General features: G+C 37.4%; 1 protein-coding gene across 3 annotated transcripts in view; it reads left to right on the plus strand.

The window, feature by feature from the left end:
• Positions 1-23,122, plus strand: part of FBN1 (fibrillin 1) — a 4,097,759-nt gene that overhangs the window by 368,406 nt on the left and 3,706,231 nt on the right. For all 3 annotated transcript variants that reach the window (XM_044077620.1, XM_044077621.1, XM_044077622.1), the window contains exon 5: positions 16,553-16,648. In XM_044077620.1, coding sequence (XP_043933555.1) covers positions 16,553-16,648 — 96 coding nt within the window. The remainder of the gene's footprint in view (positions 1-16,552; positions 16,649-23,122) is intronic.

Genomic DNA, 23,122 nt, shown 5'->3' on the forward strand with positions numbered 1-23,122 from the left:
CTTTAGAGATGTTTATAGCTTCCTTCATTTAGCCCTTTGTTATTTGAGTTGATATACTCCTTCAATGTTTCATTTATTTTAATCAACTCTAAGCACATTTGATTTATTTTTCCTCCAAATTACTGGAAGCCATCTCTTGTACCAATGCTGCAGCTTGAACTGCTTTTTGCTGAATGGCTGCAGGATTCTCCCCAGTCAGAGTTTTCTCTTTGCCTTTTCTAGTTGATTTTCTTTCAGGCTTTCTAAACTTCTTCTTTGCTGGCATCCAGGCAGTGTACTTATTAGCCAGTAACTGAATTTTACTAGAACTGGCAGAATTACTAGCCTTTACCCCTCATTTTCTTTTTTCACACTGAGAGAGCTGAAAATATGCTGTTGGTTGGTGTGCAGCCATCTTAGAAGTCCAATCTTGGAATTATTATTGACTCTTAGTTGAAACTTTGGGACTAGGTTTTAGCTGTAGTTAAGACTACTTTTTTGTTGTTTTGCTTTTAAACAAGAAACATTTTTATTAAATGATCACTTATGACATAGGCAATTGTGCATCTATATAAAAGAAAATAAATCATGTTGACATCATTTTAGTTGCAAACACTACACATCACTTATAATCTATCCAGTCACTGTCAGTCAAACATTACATAGCTTATTCAAAGCCTGCCTTCTTTTAAATCTCATTCATTGTCTGCATGTACTGTTCCCACAATTTCCATTTTTTTCTATGTAATTTGCACATACCCCTTTTCTAAAGAACCCATTTCTAGTTGTTTTATCTCTGTTACTATATTCCCTACTTCTAGTACTGTTGGCTTAGACTTTTTCTAGTAATTGTTTTTTTTTGGCAGCCACCATAATTAGAGTAAGCAAGGCCTTGCTATGTCTAGGCAATTCTGATTCTGTATCACAGCTCAAAAAATAATTTCCTTAATCTTACCAATTTGCTCACCCAGTGTTTCTGATAGAGTAGTCTGCAGGGAAGTTTTAAAGTCTACCAACTCATTGCACTCCCAGAAAATATGTTCCCATTTTCCTCTTTCTTCCCCATCACACCTCCAGCATTTGCTATCTAAGGAAAAATTCTTTGGAGTCTACTTAAGATATAAGGGTCTAGATTAAATTCGCAAAACCTCACGCTAATACAGAAACGACACATATATAGTGAACCGTGAAAACACCGAACATCCTGAAGAGCGAAATTCAAAATGTCGAATCGTCAGAGTTGGCCAACTCCACCGCCCGCTACGTTCTACCTACCTAAACAAAATAAATAATCCACACTTCCCCATATCTACACTTCACTCATATATCCTGTATCCTAATCAAACATTCACTACACACAAATGTATCTAACTATAAACAAACAACACCCAACTACAGGAAAAGTATAAATTACGTATACATTCAGCTACACAACTATATTACTATACATACACTTACATAACCCTACTTCTAACCCTAAAGTAAAGGTTTCATGTATTACTATGTATGCACTTACCTTAACTCGCACCCTAACCCTAAGGTCCATAACTATTGCACACTTATGTTAGGGAGCTATACCGGATAAGGGCCAGCTATGATGATTCGACATTTCGAATTTCGCACTTCAGAACGTTCAGTATTTTTGCAGTTTGCTATATATGTGTCGATGTTTCCATATTCTCGTAAGTGAGGTTTTGTGATTTTAATATAGACCTGGATATAAAAATACCTGTGTAAACACTTCCAAGCAAAGATCCTAAATCTTCTAGATTTTGTTGCATATTTGGGAGACATATTCAGCCTTTCTTACTAATCCTTTCTAACTTCCTCTAATTGATTCTTATTGTTATCATGCAATATTTCATATGGTATACTAATTATTTATTTTTTTAACAGCAGCTTCTGTTCTAGATTCTACTAAAAACTCTACCAGTGCTGGCATTTTGCTTAGGATCCCCCTATTTCTTTCTCTTTTCCTATACTCTGATATCAGTCCTTGATAGGGAAAGCAATGCATAGCCTGCAGTCCAAATAAATTATTGGTCTCTTCCCATTCTGTTACATTTCCCTATCTAATTATTTGCTCCCAATACCTTGGTTCTTTTGCCAATTTCCTCCAATAAATTCCAGCCCCTTCTTGCCTTTTGTCTGTATCACTAATTGCAGCCATCCCTAATGGCAAAATCTCCTTTCTCCATTTCCGTGTTGGCTTTGTTCTTGGAATACTTTCTACAAGTTTATGAATATAATATTCTGTATGGTTATTGTTATTCTCCTTAAGGATCTGCATTCAAAATCCCAGACTCTAGTTGTTTCTTGAGCTTCCCCCATTTTGTCATCATCCCTTTCCACTTTGAATAACAGGTTACTGCTTGTGCTACATACAGGAGCCTTAACTATGCAGCTCTGAAAATTCCCTTCAAATTAGGGAATCCCAGAAACTGTCTCAAAATGTTCCACAACACTGAAATGACCTTTTCTGGTTTTATCAGGAATAAAGTAATATCATCTGCAAATAGAGCCAGCTTTTCTTGACTACCATATTATTTATATCCTTGAATAACTGAGTCCCTTATTTTCTTTGCCAGTGGTTCTAAATATAATGCAAATAACAAAGGTGAAAGAAGACACCCCTGCCTGGTTCCTCTGCTAAAACAGAAATTATCAGAGAGGAACCCACCCACTTTAATGTTTGCAGCCACTCCCTCATATATCCTACTAATCAACCTAGTAATTTTAACAAAGAATGCCGATGCTCTCATTGTTCTGCTCATAAACTCCCAGCTTACTCTGATAAAATGCTTTTTCTGCATCAAGACCTACCAAGAGCAGTGGTATTCCCTTACATTCTTCTTCTCTCTGGGTCATCAGTGTTCTGTTAATGTTGTCAAATGTTTGCCTCCCCTCCAAAAAACCACATTGATGCATATCTATCAGTTTGGAATCACTTTTGCCATTCTGTTAGCCATCATAGACATAAACACTTTATAATCATGGTTTAGGATTGAAATGGGCCTGTATGAAGCTAGATCTGATGGTTGTTACCCTCTTTAGGTATTACAGCCACCTCAGCTTTCTTCCAGGATGTTGGTGTTTCTCCACTTAAAATAATGTTAAATAAAAGCTTCCAGATTTGTATAATTTTTTCCTGCTCAAGTCCATACTTCCACAGAAATACCATCTGTTATTGGGGACTTTCTTGTGGATTGGTTATACATCTCCCTTTTTATCTCATCTTCTCCTATCCTGTTAGTAATTGACCCTCATCTACCTCTAACCTTGACATATTTAATTCTCTGTAAACATTTCAAGTTGTGCCTTTTCTTGGTTTCCACGTTTCTTTACTTTTTAGAGACTTTCATAACATTTTCAAAATGTTTCTAGTGCCTTTACATGATCTCTTGTTATCTTTCTTGTTATAAGCTCCCTAAGCTTGGCAACAACCCTTTTTACCTTCTGTTGCCTGAATCATTGTGCTAAAAGGTTTTGTGTTCTGGAGTTATTATCAAAATTATTGCTTAACAGCATTATTTCTAAACTGATTCATATTATCGATGTAATCCCTTATTTTCTGTTTAGCATTCTGCAATTGCTATTTTTCTTGTTCTCTGAGAGTCCCCCTATTCTGCAATACTTTAACTTTGTCGGTCCTTCTAACTAAATAATCCTTGTTATTAATCACTTCTTAATCATGTCTCTCTTTCTTTTATTTCCATCCTAATTTTAAATTCCACTTTAATTTTATCCCACTCCCTGTCTGTATTTTCAGAAGAAATTACTGTCTTCTCTAGTAACTCCCGAATAATTTCCACTACCCATTACATAAGTTCCTCTCTTTTCAACAGATAAGTGGGAAGGTATTGGTGTCTCATTTTTATTTCATTACCCTGCATTTTTATTTTAGTTATTATTGGCATATAATCTGAAATAGTTATTGGATGTGTATCAAATGTATCACATGTTCCTGTGAAATATATGTTCTGTCTAGTCTAGACTAGTTTTTGTATCATGGGGAATAATATTGTAAATCCACTCCAAACTCCTACTACTGAATTCACATCTTCCATGCTATTTTTTCATAATGTTTTTTCTAAATTCTACTCTCCTTTGTTATATTTTTCCTTCTGTGCCCCCCAGATACATCTTCACTGCTGCAAATCAAATTCAAGTCCCCACCGATAAGTAATATTCCCTGCTGAAAGCTGATTATATCTCCCAGATTTTTTTTTCTGCTCCATTGTAGCAGTTTTAGGTGGAATATAAATACTTGTTAGTAGCCCATTAATAAATTTAGATTTGCAGTACTATCTTTTCTATGCTCTTCTATCACTATTGGAGCTCCTCTTGCAATTAATATAAGTACTCCTTTTATTTTATTTTTGTCCCAGGTATTTCACTGAATAACCATCCAGAAAACTCTTCTTTATCAAATTCACATATTCAGTTCTTTCTAAATGTGTCTCCTGTAGCATAGCTATTTGCACTCTTTGTTTGTTTGTGTCTTTCGGCTTTTCTCAGTTAGGGGTCGCCACAGCGGAACTCCGGTCCGCTAATGATTGGCAGTTGATTTTTACATACCGGCTTGCCAGGCCTGATGCACAACCTTCAACGAAGGTACGCCCATTCACGCATGTCTCCACGCAGAAGACGCTCTAGCTGAGAATCGAACCGGACAGCGTCTTACTGTGAGGCGACAGCGCTACCGCAGCACCACCACTATTTGTACTCTACATTTTTAAAATATAGTTCACTACTCTTTCTTTTTTGTATATATCTCTGAGACCATTGATATTTAAAGGTAACATAGAAAGCTTCATTATGTTAAAAAGGTATTATTCCCCCCTTTTTTGTTTAACAGCTTTAAGTGCCTTGTTCCAGCTATTGTGTTACATGCATACACTAATGTTTGGCAGATTGATCATTTATACAGTCATTTCTTGTCATCTCCATTTGAGCCTATGTCACATATTGCATACATTAATGTTTGGCAGGTTGATCATTTATTGAGCCTGTGCCACATATTTCAAATCTTTTTGTTTTATTGAAAACCTTCAAACCACCACTATTTGCACTCTACATTTTTTAAATATAGTTCACTACTCTTTCTTTTTTGTATATATCTGTGAGACCATTGACATTTAAAGGTAACATAGAAAGCTTCATTATGTTAAAAAGGTATTATTCCCCCGTTTTTTGTTTAACAGCTTTTTTTAAGTGCCTTGTTCCAGCTTTTGTGTTGCATGCATACACTAATGTTTGGCAGGTTGATCATTTATACAGTCGTTTCTTGTCATCTCCATTTGAGCCTATGTCACATCTTTTAAATTTTTTTGTTTTATTGAAAACCTTCAAACAAAAAAGCAAACACACCCCAATATACCCCTAAAACCTATTAACTTAATAGTATCACACAAAACTATGTAGAGCTTCAAATATTGATGTTTTACCCTCCTAACAGGAACAGCTGGTTCAGACTGATAGCCACACTCACAGACCTGAGTTAACCAAAAAGGAAAGTTATGCATGCTAAGATGCATGGTACAGCCTGTGCTTCTACTAAGCTGTTTGTTTTGTCTTATCTTATCTTTATTACTCTCCCATATTGGGAAAACACTTGAATGCTTTCAGAAAATATTATCTCCTAGCCATTGAAAGAAATAAGTATTCTGTTTTATTGCTGTTTATCAGATTGTCTCCATGGACATGGAGACATGAGAACCAGATATAAAGTTGCTGCTACAAGCACTCATTTATTTGCTATACAATGTTCTTTTTTATTTATTTGGTTTCACTTAAAACTTATTAGATCAAGCCAAGGGCCTTAATCCAGTCATTCCAATATGCAAGACTAAAAAAAAAAAAAACAGAAGAAGAAGGGGGGAAACAGTGGCACCTTTAGTATCCTCATTATACTCTAAAATAACTTCAAAAACCGTACTTTATAGCATGCAGATTATACCATGCATTATAAAAACACTAGTATTAAGAACAAAATGTTGTTTTACTTGCAGTTAAAGCTTTCCTTTGTCTTCCTCCATCCAAAATGTTCTTTCAGACATTAATGGCATGAAGTAGGGCATATGCTTTAGTGTCCTCAACAAGTTTAGCAAAGTCAGAAAAGTCCAATATTTCCAGGTTTTCTTGTTTTGCCATGTTTCACACATATAATTAATGTTTTCTAATCCTACATTTATTTGTCAATTTCTGAGTTGCTAGTTTTATTCCCATTGATCTCTATCTTCCACATCCAGACTCTGCTTCATTTCCAATTTACTCCTGGTTCTTCTAGTCAACTATTGTGTTTTTTCCTGTCTGTCTCAAGCATTTTCCATTGAAATAGTGAAAAAAGATTCACTTGCACAGTCTTGATGTGATCTTTATTACCAGAAAAAAAAACAAGAAACCGAATCTACTTCTGTTTCATAACACACTTTTTGTTGGACAGACTTTTGTATTTCCTCCTTAGCATGCTCTGCGTCAAAAATTATTTTGTTCATCCAGGAAAGAATATTCTGAAAATAGTACAGCAGCTTGAATCACATGGTTGCTTCTTGACATTCCTTGTTTAGTGGAATAAATTTACTCCTCTTCTGCCTAGCGTAGAGTGAGTAATTATTTTCCACAATCACTCTGTTGTCTCCCACTTTTAGTACTTTGTCCTTCTGCCACAGTTTTAACAGAATCATCTCCTTCTGCTGATAGGATTGCATCTTTACTATTAAAGGTCTGGGTTGATTTCTCATGACCAGAGTTGGAGCATGCACACAATGAGCCTTTCAATTAACAACTCCTGCTGTAGAATATTAATGCAGTTGTTTATTTGTGCTTTCATAAAATTAACAGTTTGTTCCTTCCAGCTTCTCTTTTACAGCAGAAATTCTCAAGTTTTCTCTATGTGTTCTGTCTTCTAATTCTATTTTTTTAACATCTCTTCATGAACAATCTTGTATTCAGCCTGCCTTATCTTCATTTTGACCTCTGAATTTTTAGAGTGTTATTACCTCATCTGAATATCATTTTAAAGTTTTCTCAAATATTTCTATTGTTTTGTTATTTGATTGGATATACTCCTTCAGTGTTTCATTTATTTTAGTTAGCTCTGAGTACATTTGACTTATGTTTCCTCTAGGTTACTGGAAGTCATGTCTTGCACCAATGCTGAAGCTTGCACTGCCTTTTGCTGAACATCTGCAGAATTCGTCCTAATCAGTGTTTTTTCCTCACCGTTTGCAATTTATTTTATTTTAGGTTCACTTAATTTCCTTTTTGCTGGCATCTAGGCAGTGCAGTTGCTAGCTAGTTACTAAAATTTACCCAAAGATACAAGTTTACGGGCTGTCTCTTTTGAGTTTCTCTTTTCACACTGGGAGAGCTGAAATTAAGCTGTTAATCAATGTGCAGCTATCTTGGAAGTCCACAGTTAAGACTTCTTATTTCCATCTAAGAAATATATTCCATATTAAGCACCTAATTCGACACTCTGCTCTCTTGATTGTTGTCCATGCAGTGGTCTCATCCAGACTGGACTAAAACAGTGCCTTTTCCCTGTGACTTCCTAATGTTAAACCGGACCATTTACAGAAGGTGCAGAATTCAGCTGCTAGATTACTTATGGATACCTCAGTCTACTAATGTGTTACACCTATTGAACACAGCCTACATTGAATTCCAATATGTTTTAGGATTATGGGTAAGGTCCTAGTGTTGTATACTGTGCTTGTTATTTGAAAGAGACAATTGAGCCCTTCTTCCTGAAATGGGTTTTCCATTCACCCTCTGAGGGGCTGCTGGCTTTCCACAGGTGAATTTGGAATCATCTGGTTATTGTTCTTTTTGCTTCCAAGACCCTTGTTGTGGAACTCACTGCCTTGGTGGTTACAGGAGTGTCCCACTCTGTCTGGTTTCAGGCATGCTTTAAAAACTTATTTTTTACTTTAGCTTATAGTGTTGTTGGATAATATTTTTGCTTGTTGTTTCTGTGTTTGTTGTTTTATTAGATTTTGTAATGGTGCTTTGGAGAAAAGCACCTTTATGTATTTGAACTTGAACACTATCTATGCCCTCCCCTCATTATCCTTTCCAACACCCTCAATGCGTAACTGCTTTTTCAAAGGGCCCTAAAGAAATTCTGCCATTTTAGTAATCTTTCTGACATACAGACCCATCACTGCACCCTTCAAAACTCTACATACAAACCTACCCATAACACAAATATGTACCATTGTCTTTGCCTTAATTTATATTCTTTTTTGACTTAAACAACTCAACACCACAAAGAACACAAAAAGGACATCTAAACTGCTTTAGTTTAGTAAAATTTTAATATCCACTTTCATAAAACAAACTTCTTCAGAAAATACTTTTGTTAAAATCCAAGTCATAATATATGATCTCAAATACAAATGCATCAATTATCCAATAAAACAGTAAATGAACAATGTTAAAAACTTCAACCTTTTAAATACCTCCTTGCTTAAGATCTTTTAACAAACATTTAATATTAACAGCTTTTAACTTGATTTGCCACTCTGTTTCTTTCTTCTGTACCTGATTTTTATATTCCCCACCTCTTTTGTCTTCTAAAACTTGCTGTAAAACAGCAAACGAAAACCTTTTATAAATAATGCAAGTAAGAGAATATTTACACAAGGTATTATTGGAATATTTTGTTTTGATCGCATAAGCATGTTCTTTAATTCTTTCTCTCAAATTGCTGGCTATCATTCCCACATAAAAAATAGTTTATCCTGAATATACACTAATATATACCACCCCTGCAGAAGCACATGTATAACTACCTGGTATCCTAATGATGTATGAAATGTGACTTAACGAAACATACAGTCCCTTGTGTATAAATCTACATGCTAAACAACTGTTACACTTTTAACTGTTCTTTGTGGTGTTGAGTTGTTTTAGTATTATTTTTACACTACAGCCTCAGGAACGTATCTAGTTTTGCCTTTGCTCTTTTTTGCCTTGGTGACGTGCAACACTGTGGTTGGCTGTCTTTCTCCCTTACTTCAAATGTAAATGAGGTATTCTAGTGGAGAAGCACAGGATAATGAATTATGTGCTCTTCCCAGAAATGGGTTTGGTGATTCTGCATGTGATATATGTAAGGTCTTTAATCCTAGGGCCCTTATTAACCTCAGAAATAAATGGAGTTTGAGAGGATTACTACATTCATCATCCACTGATACAGCATCTGGGGCTGAAACCCCTAAAAAGTTTGATAAAACAGAGGAAAAAAGAATTCCTTGGACCCTTAAAGTTCTTCTATTCTGAGCTTGGAACCACCTCTAAAGATATCAAACCATTCGGATCTGATCCCTCTGGATCTGAAGACGAAATCCTCCATTCTGAGTACTTCAGATCCAGAATTTGTGACGTCAGATCCAACCCCGTGGAATCCAAAAATAACAAGGATAGGTCACCTAGGATTTGATCTTCTCTGACTCTGGATCCGATATCTTCCAGTCTCCCATCTCCTTTCCTGGAAATATGTCACCATTCTAGGATTTCATCAGTTGCTTCCTGTTCTCATTCTTCCAGAAGATTGACTGAAGCAGATGTGGATAGGATAATGAGAAAATTTCTCTCAATGCAAATTCAAATGGACGTTCTCCTGGCTCCTAGCCCATCAGGTCCGGAGTCCTTCATCAGTACTATCCCACCTATTTTGTCTCCTTCTCTGATTCAACCTTTGGTTTCAGAGCAGTTGGATCTGAGAATCCCAGATACATTCATAGTGGATCTGAAGATCGTTGTATCTTCTGTGCTGATAATGTGTCTGAGTGGACAGGCTCCAAGCACACTGGAGCCAAATAACTCTCAGAGCTGTAGCATAGGCATGGGATCCGCGGTGTTGGAGTTGACTCCAAGGTTGTCGGAGCTGTCTCTGCCCCTCAGAGCCTTAGCTCTGACCCAAGCTTCGAGTGGTTTGCCTTTGGGTCAGAAGGAGCCGATGGTTCAGAAGCATGTGTTGTCAGAGCCATTGGTTTCTTTCTGCCCAAGGCATTCTGCTTTCAGGGTAGGGGAGAGAGTTTTCTCTGTTCCAGTTGTCTTTGCATCTTCAGCTTCAGCGTCCTACACCACAGAGACAGCCAGCTCAAAGTCTCCAGGATACCCCACAGGGTATATTGATATCTTCCAATGCTTCTCCAGAAAATCCCACTGAATAAGTTCCTAGGAAGAGAAAGTAAAAAAGGAGGCACTTAGAATCTCCTCAGAAGTCTGTCATGGAGGATACTGATTTTGATGAGGGGGAAGGGTCACCAAGATCACCATCTGATGACATCTGATTTGGAGACATACTAAAGATCTTCAGGCAAAGGGGAGGCTGGGCAGCTGACTACCCTTCCCAAGAGGAATCAGTATTCCTAGAAGCCTTTGGGGCTGGCCTGTCTATCTCCTGGGTGACTCCACCCACTGATGAGCTTATTGATTTGATCTCTTGACAGGCATGGAAGGAACCTGATTCCATTGAGACGATCCCCAAGAGATCAGAGAGAGACAGGATACTGGTGCCACCCAAGGATAGGGAATTTTTGTGCAAAGGCCTACAAGGTGATGTCATGGTTCTAGCGGTGGCCACAAAAGAGGAACTTGCAGAACAAAGTTCCTCTGTTCATCCCTCTAACAGGGAGTATAGAGCGCTGGACAGATTCTGGAAACATGTATTTGCTTCAGTGAAGTTTGCACTTCAGTCTCTGAACTGTTTGGCACACTTCTCCATACTTCAGAGGGATTTGATTAAAGAAATCACCAAATCCCCTCCTGGGAGCATTACTTCTGAGGCAGCGAGCTTGGTTGCCTCACAGTTGGCAACCCTGCAGTCTATTTCAAATTCGCCCATAAGTTTCATCTCACATGCAGCTGAAGGGACCTCAAGGATGGCGGGATCAGATTCTTCTGTTAGGAGGCATGCCTGGATGCACTTGTGTGATTTCATGGACCCCTTAAGTCTTCTTTCATCAGTGGTCACTTTGATGGAAGTTCTTTATTTGGCTCCATAGTTAAAAACACATCATACAGGTGTGAACAGGATGGTAAGACCCTGTCTGCGGAGGGTTTACATTTCTTGACTAATCAAAGGACCTTTTGTAGGAATCAACAAGGTTGTTGAAAAATGTGATTCAGAAAGTCTCACTGTCCCTTCCAAGATCCACTTGTTGATAGTTCCATCAGGGGCAGAGGGGGAACTGTAATGGAAACCGCTGCCAGCATGGCAGAGGAGGCCTGCAAAACCAAGGCTCCAGAGACACTTTCTTGGACAGATCCTACCAGCACTCCTGCAAGAAGGCCCAATTGTCCTCCTCTGGATGCAGTCAGGCATCATTTATCCCTGCACCAGAGAACCTGGCTAGAGGTTACAAAAGATTCATGGATTCAGAGGCCTATTTCCAGAGGTTATATAATACCCTCCCCACAACACTAAGCAAAATTCCCGATTCTGCTCTCAATGAGAGGAAAGCAGCAGCAGCAATAGAAAAGAATCATCTAAGAGATCCCCCCCAGACTAGAGAGAGTCCAGAACATACTCAAGATTCTTGTTAGTACAAGAGTAAATAGGGGACTGGCGAACAGTTTTGGATCTCACCAACCTGAACAAGTCAGTTCAGTACACCAAGTTCCGGATGGTCATGGCTCAGTCCATTTTGTCCTTTCTGCACAAGAACGACTGGATGTGCTCAGTAGATCTTCAAGATGCGTTCTATCATATCAAAATAAATAGTCGGTCCAGAAGATACCTACACATTCAGCTGGGAGCCAGTCATTTCCAATTCAGAGCTCTGTCCTTTGGTGTCACCACAGTCCCCAGGGTGTTAACCAGATGCATGACAGTAGCTGCAACTCACTTGAAATTGCACGGATTCTGGGTGTTTCCTTAGGGAAGAGGGAGGGTGGCCTAATGGTTAAGGTGTTTGCCTTACAAACATAAGGTGCAGGGTTTGAGTCTAACAAGGGATAATTAGCTAGACTTAAAATGACTGAGAAGGGCAGTTAGCCTAGTACTAATCAATGAAACCTGTGAACCTATGAACTTGGATGATTGGCTCATAACAGCTCTGACTAGACATCATCTGATCAAAACAAGAGATTATATACTCCAGTTATGCTCCCACATGGGAATTACCATAAATCACAACAAGTATCAACTATAACCAACTCAAATGTTAGAATTTATCAGAGCTTTGTCCCACACAGTACCCTTGACAGCTTCCCTTCCTTTACCAAGGGTGCAAATTATACAATTCCAGGTCAAAAAGATCATTCATAATTCCTGTTTCTCAACTCGATTCTTCCTTCAAGCATTGGGGTCAGTGTCTGCTGTGATAGTTTTGGTTCTGTTAGTGAGATACCACATGAGAATTCTTCAGTGGACTCTAGCAACTCAATGGTCTGTTCTTCATTAGCCCTTATCCACCTAAATCAGGATAACTCAGGCATGCAAAAATTACCTGCATTGGTGGATCCCACTGATCAGGTTATACCTGGTCACCTCTTCACACTTCCTCAGCCCAAGGCCACAGTTACTGCGGACTCTTCCCTGATTGGGGGGGACACTTCTTGGGAATGAAGTCCAAGGCACATGGTCCCTTGAAGTGGCCAATACTCATATTAATATCCTAGAAATGAGAGCAGTCTCCCTAGTGTTGCAGGCCTTCCAAGGCACTCTTCGGTCTGGGACAGTTATGACTCACGTACAATATGTCAGTGGTCTGCTACATTAATAAACACAGAGGATCCGAATCTTGTCTCCTGTGTCGAGAAGCTATGAGGGTGTGGCAATGGGCAATCTTATCCAATCAATTTCTGATAGCAACACATATTCCAGGGAGATCCAGTGTGATAGCAGGCAAGTTAAGCAGGTCCATTCTGACGCCTCACAAATGGTCTCTCAACATGAAAGTGGCAGAAAAGATATTCTGTCAATGGGGCAACCTTGCTGTGATCTCTTCTCATCTCCTCCAAACAACAAGTGTAGCAGGTTCTTTGGCATGGTCCCTCCAATGGGGAATCACCAAGAGATGCTCTTCTCCATGATTGGCCCGCAGTCTCTTCTATGCCTATCCCCCAGTACCTCTAATTTCCAAATTCCTTCAGAAAGCATCTCAGTTGAAGAGTACAGTCATCCTCATTGCTCCATATTGGCTTTGTCAGATTTGATTACCCTTTCTTTGGCCTCATCTGCTTTGCCCAGCATGGATTCTGGATCCTGTTCCAGACCTCTTGTCTCATTCGACAGACATGATATACCCAGATATCTTAGGTCTAAAACTGACCTCATGGTTTCTCCACATCCGTTGATAGTGAGCCAGCCCAGGCCCTCCTCCCCCATTCTCCATATTTTTTTATCCTCTCACGAAAGCTTCAGTTAGAAAAATTTATAGACTCAAATGGAAAAGGTTTGTCATCTGAGTGCAGCAAAATTACATTGATCCTTTTTCAGTACTAGTACCTAATGTTCTTGAGTTTTTAACTACAGTTTTTAATAAAGCTGCTAATTCCTCAACTATAAAAGTACAACTAACTCCCATTTCTTATTTTCACACTGGAGTAAATAATTTGTCTTTAGCTTCTTCCAAACTTTGTAAGGTCTTTATAAGAGGAACCTTTCTTCTTAGACCCTCTTTTAAAGATCATCCCACTACTCCGTGGGATTTGAATTTGTTTTTACAATCTTGGACCCAATCTCCCTCTGAACCATCAGCCAAGTGTGAACTAAAATTTTTAACCTGGAAGACTGTATTTTTAGTGGTCATTACATCTGCTAGAAGAGTCTCACAACTTCAAGCCCTATCTTCTAAACCTCATCTGATTTTTCATAAGGATAGGGTATTCTTACGAACCAACCCATCCTTCCTTCCTAAGGTGGTGTCAGAATCCAATATTAATCAAACTATCAACCTTCCAGTTTTCAACTTCTATGGTATTTTTTAAGAACTCTTCTGTAAATGATATTTGTGCTACAACATGATCAACAATGCATACCTTCATCAAACATTATAAGCTTGATTTCATATTGAAATCTGGAGCTTCCTTTAGTTCTGTTATTTTTTTAGGGGGTATCCTGTCATGATGCCACCCACGAAAAAGGTAACTGAGGATTCAGTCCCATTGGTGGAGATAGACAAGGAGAATAATATAGAATATGAAGAATATGTACTTACCATGACTATAGATCCTGTTGTCTCACACTGCCTGTCTCCATAACACTCCCACTGTTCCATTGTCTAAATTGCTCTTCTTGGACAGAGCTTGAAGGCCTAAAGCCAAAGAACTCTTCACTGCCTGATAGTTGATGTAGCAAACTCAATCTGAGGGATAGTAGGAGATCACTGCTTTGTGTGAGGGGGTGGAACTCAAGAACTGGAGAAACATCTGTGTGGAAAAGTTGTTGGCTTGGGATTGCCATGAGGGTGGATTGCTACAATAAAGATGTATGGAAAGAGACAGTAGTGATCTTTCATTATGGTAACTTCATGACTTTCATTTTATTGTCACTGTACACATGCTGCCACCAGAGCTTCATGTACTGATAGTGACACTGAAGAGGTATAAAAATCAACCCTGAGCTGCTTTTAACTTTTTAAGAGGAGAAAGACAAGTCATAGGTGCATTTTGTACTTGAGTATCCATGTCAGTTTTTTCAGAGGTATGGTGTTGTATTGCTAGATACCACCATTAAGCTTACATAATTTGGCTGCTGTTTTTCATACTAATTTCACAGCAAGATATACACCTGATTTTGGTCTGACAAATGCACTGTATATTTTTGAATCATATGTTTAATGTGGTCTTGTGAAATTTGAATTAAAAATAACATTTCAGATAATATTTTTGTCATTTGTAGATAATTAAAAAATAAAACTCTATTTTACTTGTTCAGACAGATGTTTACCTATTTGAAACTGTGTCTTTGCCCATAAATTCCTCCAAAGTGTTACATGGCTGACTATCAAGGGGATATTGTGCCAAAAGTTACATAATGATATCTGAAAAGAATATAAAGATATTGCTGTTTCTGGGGAGGGTCAAGTTAAGGTCAGAATGGATATTAAAATCTTTGGAACTGCAGCATTTGTGAAGCATTCACTTTAAAGCAATAGTATATGTATCTATTTCCTTAGAGAAAGAAATATAAAAAAAATCTGAACTGTAAATGGAGATTATTGTGACTTCAGACTTAAATATGTATTTCTAATTAGACGTCATATGTTCATTTTTTTTAATTATTGAGGCTTAATATGACATTAAGCATAAATTAGTTTCATTAAAATTTATTTGCTTCTTTATTTTTAAAGGTGCAAACACAAACCGTGGAAGTTTATAGGTAAATGTCACTATAATTCTTTGAAAATTTCATAAGAAAAATATCAAACCATTTCGGAGAAACAACCATTTATATATAGTGAGCATTAATAGGTAAAGCAGTTATCAGTCTGACGATAGTCCTGAAAGTGGTTGTAAATAAAGGGGCTAAAGTTATCTTCTAAAGAAATATTTATGGATATTTATACCATTGCCACTCACTGTTGCCATATTTATGTTTGTAAAATAATTAATTATTTGTTTATTTATTCTGACATGGATGAATTCAGCAATATGATGAGCATACTTTTTGGTATTTTTATGTATTTATTATGCTTTTAGCTTTTGAAAAAGGGTGTCATGCAAAATACATTAGATTGCATGTAGATAGACTTTTGAAAGCTTCCATCAAAATCACCTTCGGCAAAGCAGATAAAAACATTAACAGATCTGGTAATATATGTGTCTTTTATAAATAAAGTAAATTTCACTTGTTAGTGAAACTAACTGCTATATCTTATGTTGGATACATGTTATAATTTAATACGTCAGTGCATTCTTCTTTTGCTGAACTCTGTGTTTTTCCATTGTCATTTCCATACTTAATCTTAAAGGACTGGCTATGTGCTGTGATCTCACAAAGTGCAAGGTAGTGACAAATATACAAAAAGCATTCTGCTGTTGCACATTAATCTGATTATGTGGCAGGCAATGCACCAAAAACTTACAATTTATTTAGTTAGAGGTCTTATTACATTTTGTGGTAGGGTTGCAGAAGTGAATTCAGAGTGCATTTACCTCTGCATAGATATAATTAAACTTGGCTGCTGTTTCTCTGTAACATGTCTGTGTTTAAATTATTTGTTGGATCTGATGAATATGATCACATGATATGTATATATTAGCAACTTGTGTGACATTATAATCTTCTGTATCAAAAACAGCATCATTTTTGATTTATTGATTTTTTAATATATTTTTTCTGTTGCGTAATTATCTAAAATTCCAAAGCACAGCTTTGCTGTATGTTGATTTGTAAAAGAATGGATTAAATGAATTACAAAACATCAAAAGAGTAAGTTAACTTTCTGAAATTGGAATATTCATAATGGCAGTAGGTCACTAAACCCAAGATTGTAAAACTGTATTTTCATACATTTAATTTAAATTCTTTTCAGTGGTAGATGGATCCAGAATGTCTTCCAGTGTATGAGAGCTTGGGTTTATGACAGAATTTTTTTATTTACTTCTTTAGGCCAACAATGCAACATAAGATGCATGAATGGAGGTTCATGTGCAGATAATCATTGCACCTGTCTAAAAGGATATACAGGAAACCACTGTGGTCAACGTAAGTACATTTTATCAAGCAAATATATATTTTATTGAAGCTTGCATATCGTCTTGAGTACTGATGCGTATTACTTAACCACTGAACAGAAAATTATTCACACTTCTCATTGACTTGAATTGAAGATAAACTATTACAAGCAAAACTATCAGCACACCAGTTATGCAGTATGCATTTTTGGGCAAATAAACTGTCCAATATACACAAGATTCTTTGATTTTGGTAACTGTTACATTTGCTGTAGTTATTCACTACTCCTTTCCTTTGATTTTTATTACTTCCAGAAATTAAGTACTTAATTTCCTTAAAGGCAGAAAATCCTGTGCAGTAGTATCTCTTATTTGTAGGTATTCTTGTAAATACTTTAGTAAACCCTTGAATGTACTCATCTGTGTTGTACATAAGAAGGTGTGCAAATCCAAGCTTTATAGTAAGTAGAAGGATGCATTCTGATAGTGGAAAAAGGCAATTTATTCACTTAGTGTGCATGTGTCCATGTCTGTTTGATGTGTTGCAGGTCCTACTAAGCTATTAATGTATCTTTTTCTATACCATTAATAAGAATGTCCTTGTGGTCTTTACAGTGCACTTTCTAAATTATGCCATTGTTTCTAACCATACTACATTTTTAGAGGAACTGTTTCAATCAACTTTCTTTGTATATTTATTAGATTTAAAGTCTGCCCTTTTCTTCAATCATGTTTAATTTGCAGATGAAGATACCACGTAGACTCAATACATTTCATTGAGTTATTCACATTTTCTATCATGCCTTCAAGCCCTTTATTCAAGACTACACAAGCTAAATTCCTTTTATACAAAGGATGAATTGCTTGATAGTACGTTGAACTGTCCTTGTACACTACAATGTATATAGCCATTTCTTTCTATGTAATTAGTAGTAACTTCTGTTATGGCTTACATTTCTGTATTTTGTTTTGTTTGTGAAATGTTTTTTATTTCACCCGGACTGAGCCTGAAATTGGTCAGCAATGAGCAGTGGCTTACTTCGGTAAACAAAAACAAATTAAATAAAAGATGCATTATTCTCCCATGTTTATGCAACTACCTCTATCCATGTTAGTAAAATCAGGATGGACACATCCTATGCACCAGCATACATTGTTGAACTCACAACTGAGTAGGACACATCAAAGATCACAGTGTTATGCGTCTGTACTGGATATCAGGAGGGGAATCGGAATGACAGAAAAGCACCATCTACTGAATCAGAAAGTTCTGTTGAAACACAAGAGGGAACAAGGCATCTTAAAGATGACAGGAGGAAGCAGGATGCTCAAAAGGTCACTGAGGCCCTGTTACTGTATCAGGACATTGTTCTGAAGTAAAAGACTGAACAGGATGCCCAGGTCACCATGTCAGGAGTATTTACTGAACACATCGTGTCAGGAGTAGTTAGTGAACGCATCATGGAGTGAGTTGGAATAGCCAAAATGAACATGAAATGGGTCCTAGGAAAGATGCTAAGTAAGGAGTGAAAAAGAGAAACACACATCTATATGTATGTATGTGTATATGTGTGTGTGTGTGTGTGTGTGTGTGTGTGTGTGTGTGTGTGTATATATATATATATATATGTATATATATGTATATATATATATATATATACACACACACATACACACACACACACACACACACACACACACCGCATGCGCGCGCATATATATATATATATATATATATATATATATATATATATGTATATAAATGTATATGTCTATATATATATATATATATATATATATATATATATATATATGTATCATTTTTATTTTATTTTACATTTGTTGACCGGGATAGTCCGACTGGATGCATGTCCATTTTCAGCGGAGGCCCGGGGAGAAAAGCTCCAAGGGTAAGCAGATACCGCATTGCATAATACCAGCATTACATAATACAAACAGACTGCTTACAGAGATTACATAAGTAAGCAAGCTAAACAAGTTCCACAGGTTAGAGTTAATCCCGAGCGTAAGTCAGGATTAAATTAAATTACACAGTAAGCTGGTTAACAGATTTTTGCACATTCTAGAGAGAGTTAGCCAGGCTTGATACAGTGTCATAGCCAGTTAAGTGACAAATGTTGTTTGAGTCTAGTTTTAAATTGACCTAAGGTGGAAAGTAAGGTAATATCAGCTGGAAGAGAGTTCCAGGATCTACTTACAGAGTTTGCAAAGAGAGAGTCACCGGCTGTGTTATTAATTTTGCTAGTCTGAATGAGTAGTTTGTTAGAGGATCGAAGCCGTCTAGGATTGTTATAGGGGGTGATAATAGTTTTAAGTGCAGGAGTATTGTTCGGATTATAGAGGATTTTATAGGCCATAATCAGTTGGTTATACTGGATTAGGCTGGGTAGTTCAAGCCACCCAAGCTGATTTAGATTGATGCAATGATGTGTCCTAAATGGCAGCCCGGTGGCAAACCTGGCAATGTGGTTGTAGCAAACTGAGAGTTTGTTAAGGACAGTCTTAAATTCGAGAGTAGAGGGGATGCATACAGAAGGGTTGAAAGAAGGTGAGAGGGAGCTATGGCAATTTTAGCTGGAGGGTTTAGGAAGGCTTTTATTCTGTAAAGTGACCCTAGTTTTTTATTGATGGTTTTGATAGTTTGGTTAACATGTAGGTTGAATTTTAGATTATTATCTACGATAATACCTAATGGTTTTGTAGAGGGGTCAGGGGAGATTATTGTGCCATCATTTGAATTTATGGTAAAGGTGAAAGTGGTACACCTATGTGTTGGTGAAAATAACAGCATTTTAGTTTTTTTGGGATTTAGGATCAGAAGACGTTCAGAAAGCCAGTTTTCTATTGTATTAAAGGTGGTCTGGGTAGCTGACCATAACTCTATTGGAGATGTGGCCGAGCAAATCAGAGTAGAGTCATCAGCATATTGGATACAGCTGAATTTTGGGATGACAGTATAAAGGTCGTTAATGAGGATGGAGAACAGCAAGGGCCCTAGTATAGAGTCTTGTGGTACTCCAAGGGTGTTAGGTAGAAGGTTAGAGAGTTTGTTCTGCCAGAGGACAGCCTGCTGTCGACCATTCAGGTAGGATTGAAACCATTGAAGGGCTCTAGTATGTAGACAAAATGTTTGCAGGGTGAGGATTAAAAGTTGGTGATCAACCATATTGAATGCCTTGGAAAGATCCGAGAGGAGGGCTGAGGATATACAATTATTGTTGCGATTATGGTTTATGGTGTTGGTAAAGGCTAGGAGGGCTGAAGTAGTGCTGTGATGAGGACGGAAACCATGCTGAGTGTCTGCCATAAGGTGATTCTGGATTAGGTGGTGCATGAGTTGTCTATGAATACATTTTTCCATAATCTTTGCAAGTGGAGAGAGTATAACTATTGGCCTATAATTGGAGAATTCAGTAGAGCTGCCTCCTATGTGAATTGGGATTACATAGGATATTTTACAGATGGTAGGAATTTTAGCTTCTACTATGGTTTGATTGATTAGTATTGAGACGGGGTAAGCAATAGCATCAGCTGATTTTTGTAGGTACTCAGCAGGGAGTTGATCAGCAGAAAGTGTAGTGGGTTTTAATGTTTTGATCAAGGTACGGATAAGTGAAGTGGCGACTGGTTGGAAGCTGAATGTGAGTAGGTTTCTAGGGGTGCTACTTTCAGGACCAGGGGAGCTAGGAGGTAGATGGCTAGCTAGGGCTTGAATTGTCTCAGTAAAGAATCGGTTAAAACTGTCAGAAACATCTTCAGGGGTTTTATCAATAGTAGCAGCAGGGATTGGGGTTGAAGTTGTTCCAGGATGTAGTAGATTATTTAAACCTGCCCAAAACTTCTAAGGGTTATTTTGATTTACTGTCTGTAAATTACAGTAGTATTGTTTTTTTGTCTTGTAAATTGGATATTTTACTTTCGTTCCTGGATTGGCTGTATTTAATGTGATCTTGGGGGTCTTTAGAAGAACGCTATAAAGCCCATGCTTTGTTTCTAAGGGTAATTTTGAGTTTAGACTCTTTAGAAAGCCATGGCACAGTTTTTGCCTTTATTCTTTTTGAATGAACAGGTGCATGCAAATCAAGGATCTCAAGGAATTTGCTGTTAACGTATGCTACTGCTTCCTCTAAGGGGAGGTGTTTTAGAATAGACCAATTACATGAGTTTAGTTCTTGTTGGAATTTGGCAGGGTCAAAGTTTATATTGTTTCTAACGTTTCTGAGTAAGGGTTGTTGGGAATTAATGACTTTGTGCTTAATTACATAGGTGAGAAGGTGATTGCTTAGGCCATCAGGGAGGGTACCAGAGGTGTACAGTTGGGGTGACTATTTATGAGTACCCAGTCAAGTATGCTTTCTTTTTGGTTGGGTTTACCTATTCTGGTAGGGGTGGATATGATTTGTGTAAATGCATGCAGCTTAATATGGGTGGTTGGGGATTCTGAGGAACATTGCAGTTTACAAGGTTTCCTAAGGTGTCCTAAAGCTATAAGGTAAGTATTATAGTTCTTAATGTAAGAGTCAGTTTACTTAAGTTACAGGGGAAGGAGGCAAACACTCAAGTAGAAAAAAGAGCCCTATGGCTGACCAAAATGGTGACCTGCTTAATTACACAGCACTGTAAGTGAAAGCTTAACAAATGCTTTTTGTGTGCAACCTACTCTGCTTAAATGCTGAGAGAAACAGATTGCAGTCCTGTAGATACCGTTTTGTATGGAACTATAGAGTTCAATCTGCTTAAATGCTGAGAGAAACTGATTGCAGTCCTGTAGACACCGTTTTGTAGGGAACTGTAGAGTTCAATCTGCTTAAATGCTGAGAGAAACTGATTGCAGTCCTGTAGACACCGTTTTGTAGGGAACTGTAGAGTTCAATCTGCTTAAAAGCTGAGAGAAACTGATTGCAGTCCTGTAAACACCGTTTTGTAGGGAACTGTAGAGTTCAATCTGCTTAAATGCTGAGAGAAACTGATTGCAGTCCTGTAGATACCATTTTGTAGGGAACTGTAGAGTTCAAACTGAGTCACACCAGGTCAGCCAAGGGGGGAAGAGAGAGGGAAATATATATATATATATATATATATATATATATATATATATATATATAGTATATAGTACATAGACCATAGTCTAATGAACCATATAGTCATCTTATAAATCAGCCCTTTTTCTGCAGACTCAGGTTATTCTTCACTCCCTTATCCCAGTAGACTCCCATTAGGTCAAAGCATTTCAAAGGCACGGGAAAGAACAGTATGACCAGCCCCCCCCCCAGAACTATGTTTCATTTTACAGAAAAATGCCTTAGAAACTCTACGTACTTGTTTGGAGTTTATCCAAGGCTAAACACAGACAGAATGTTATGACCAAGAAGCTGAATGAGTTAAAGAACAAGGCAGGCACTTAGAGAATGTAAACTCCTGTTCTGCATTCATTTACACAATGGAACATCAGAAGAGATGTGATAAGTTAAATAAGGTATCAGTAAGGGGCCCACCTAAATTAAGGTAAAATCTGTACAAAGGACAAGATCTATTAACTGGTTCTGCAAAAAGGTTGTAAACACACAGAGACAGTTATCCAATAACAGACATTGTTCGTGTATCAAATTATTCATTAAAAAAGTGGATTCAGTATATAATTTTAAACACTTTACTTTTAGTAGGAAGGCATTATGGAAACTTTGACCTTGCCTGAACTCTGCACTTTGAACTTTGGGGCAAGACCTGTGCACCAGGATGCCAAGGCATAGAAATTTTGGCTGTTGTGCCCATTCCAACAGCCCTCCCTTCCTGTGGTAAAATTGCTCATGTTTGAACCCAAGTCACTCCTAATAAAACCTTGATCAGTAATATATTAGTTAATCACAACATCCTTTTGTTAGATTACTTGACAATGAGTAACTTGTAGTTAATCATTCTGCTTCTAGTTTGTCTAACATTGACTATCTATACAAAATACCTTGCCACTTTTTCTGCTGCATACTGTACTTAGTCAGGAATAGCATTCCATACGTGGCTTCTTGCTCATCACTATAACATTTAAATGGATAAGCAGAATCCAGGTTGTCATTAAACAGAGAATAAGAAGTCACGTTTTCCCCAATGAAAACTGTAAAATATGACTCAATGACCAAATTTTCCTTAAGAAAATATAACCGCAAACATAAATTACTAAAGAAATAAATTCATAACTGTTAATATAGTCCAAAGAGTGAAACACATGGATGGTCACCTGAGGTAACAGTCGTCAGCAGTGACCAATCTCTTGCAATCTGGAGCCCATCCCTTTGTCTCTTAATGTACTGCAGCTGACTCTTCAAATCTTGTTGCCATCTTTTTGGAGCAATGATGTTTGGTGCCATCTCAAAGTAGAGAATCATTAAAGAATTAGCTGATCGCTTTTCAAGGCAGATGAGTTATTTTAAGAGCTTTATCCCTTAATATTTCTTTATATTTTCTCATAGCTGTCATCATTCCTATCTTT

This window comes from Protopterus annectens, chromosome 7.part0 (genome assembly GCF_019279795.1).
Source record: "Protopterus annectens isolate FY-2018-M chromosome 7.part0, PAN1.0, whole genome shotgun sequence".
NCBI classification, from domain to species: Eukaryota; Metazoa; Chordata; order Ceratodontiformes; family Protopteridae; genus Protopterus; species Protopterus annectens.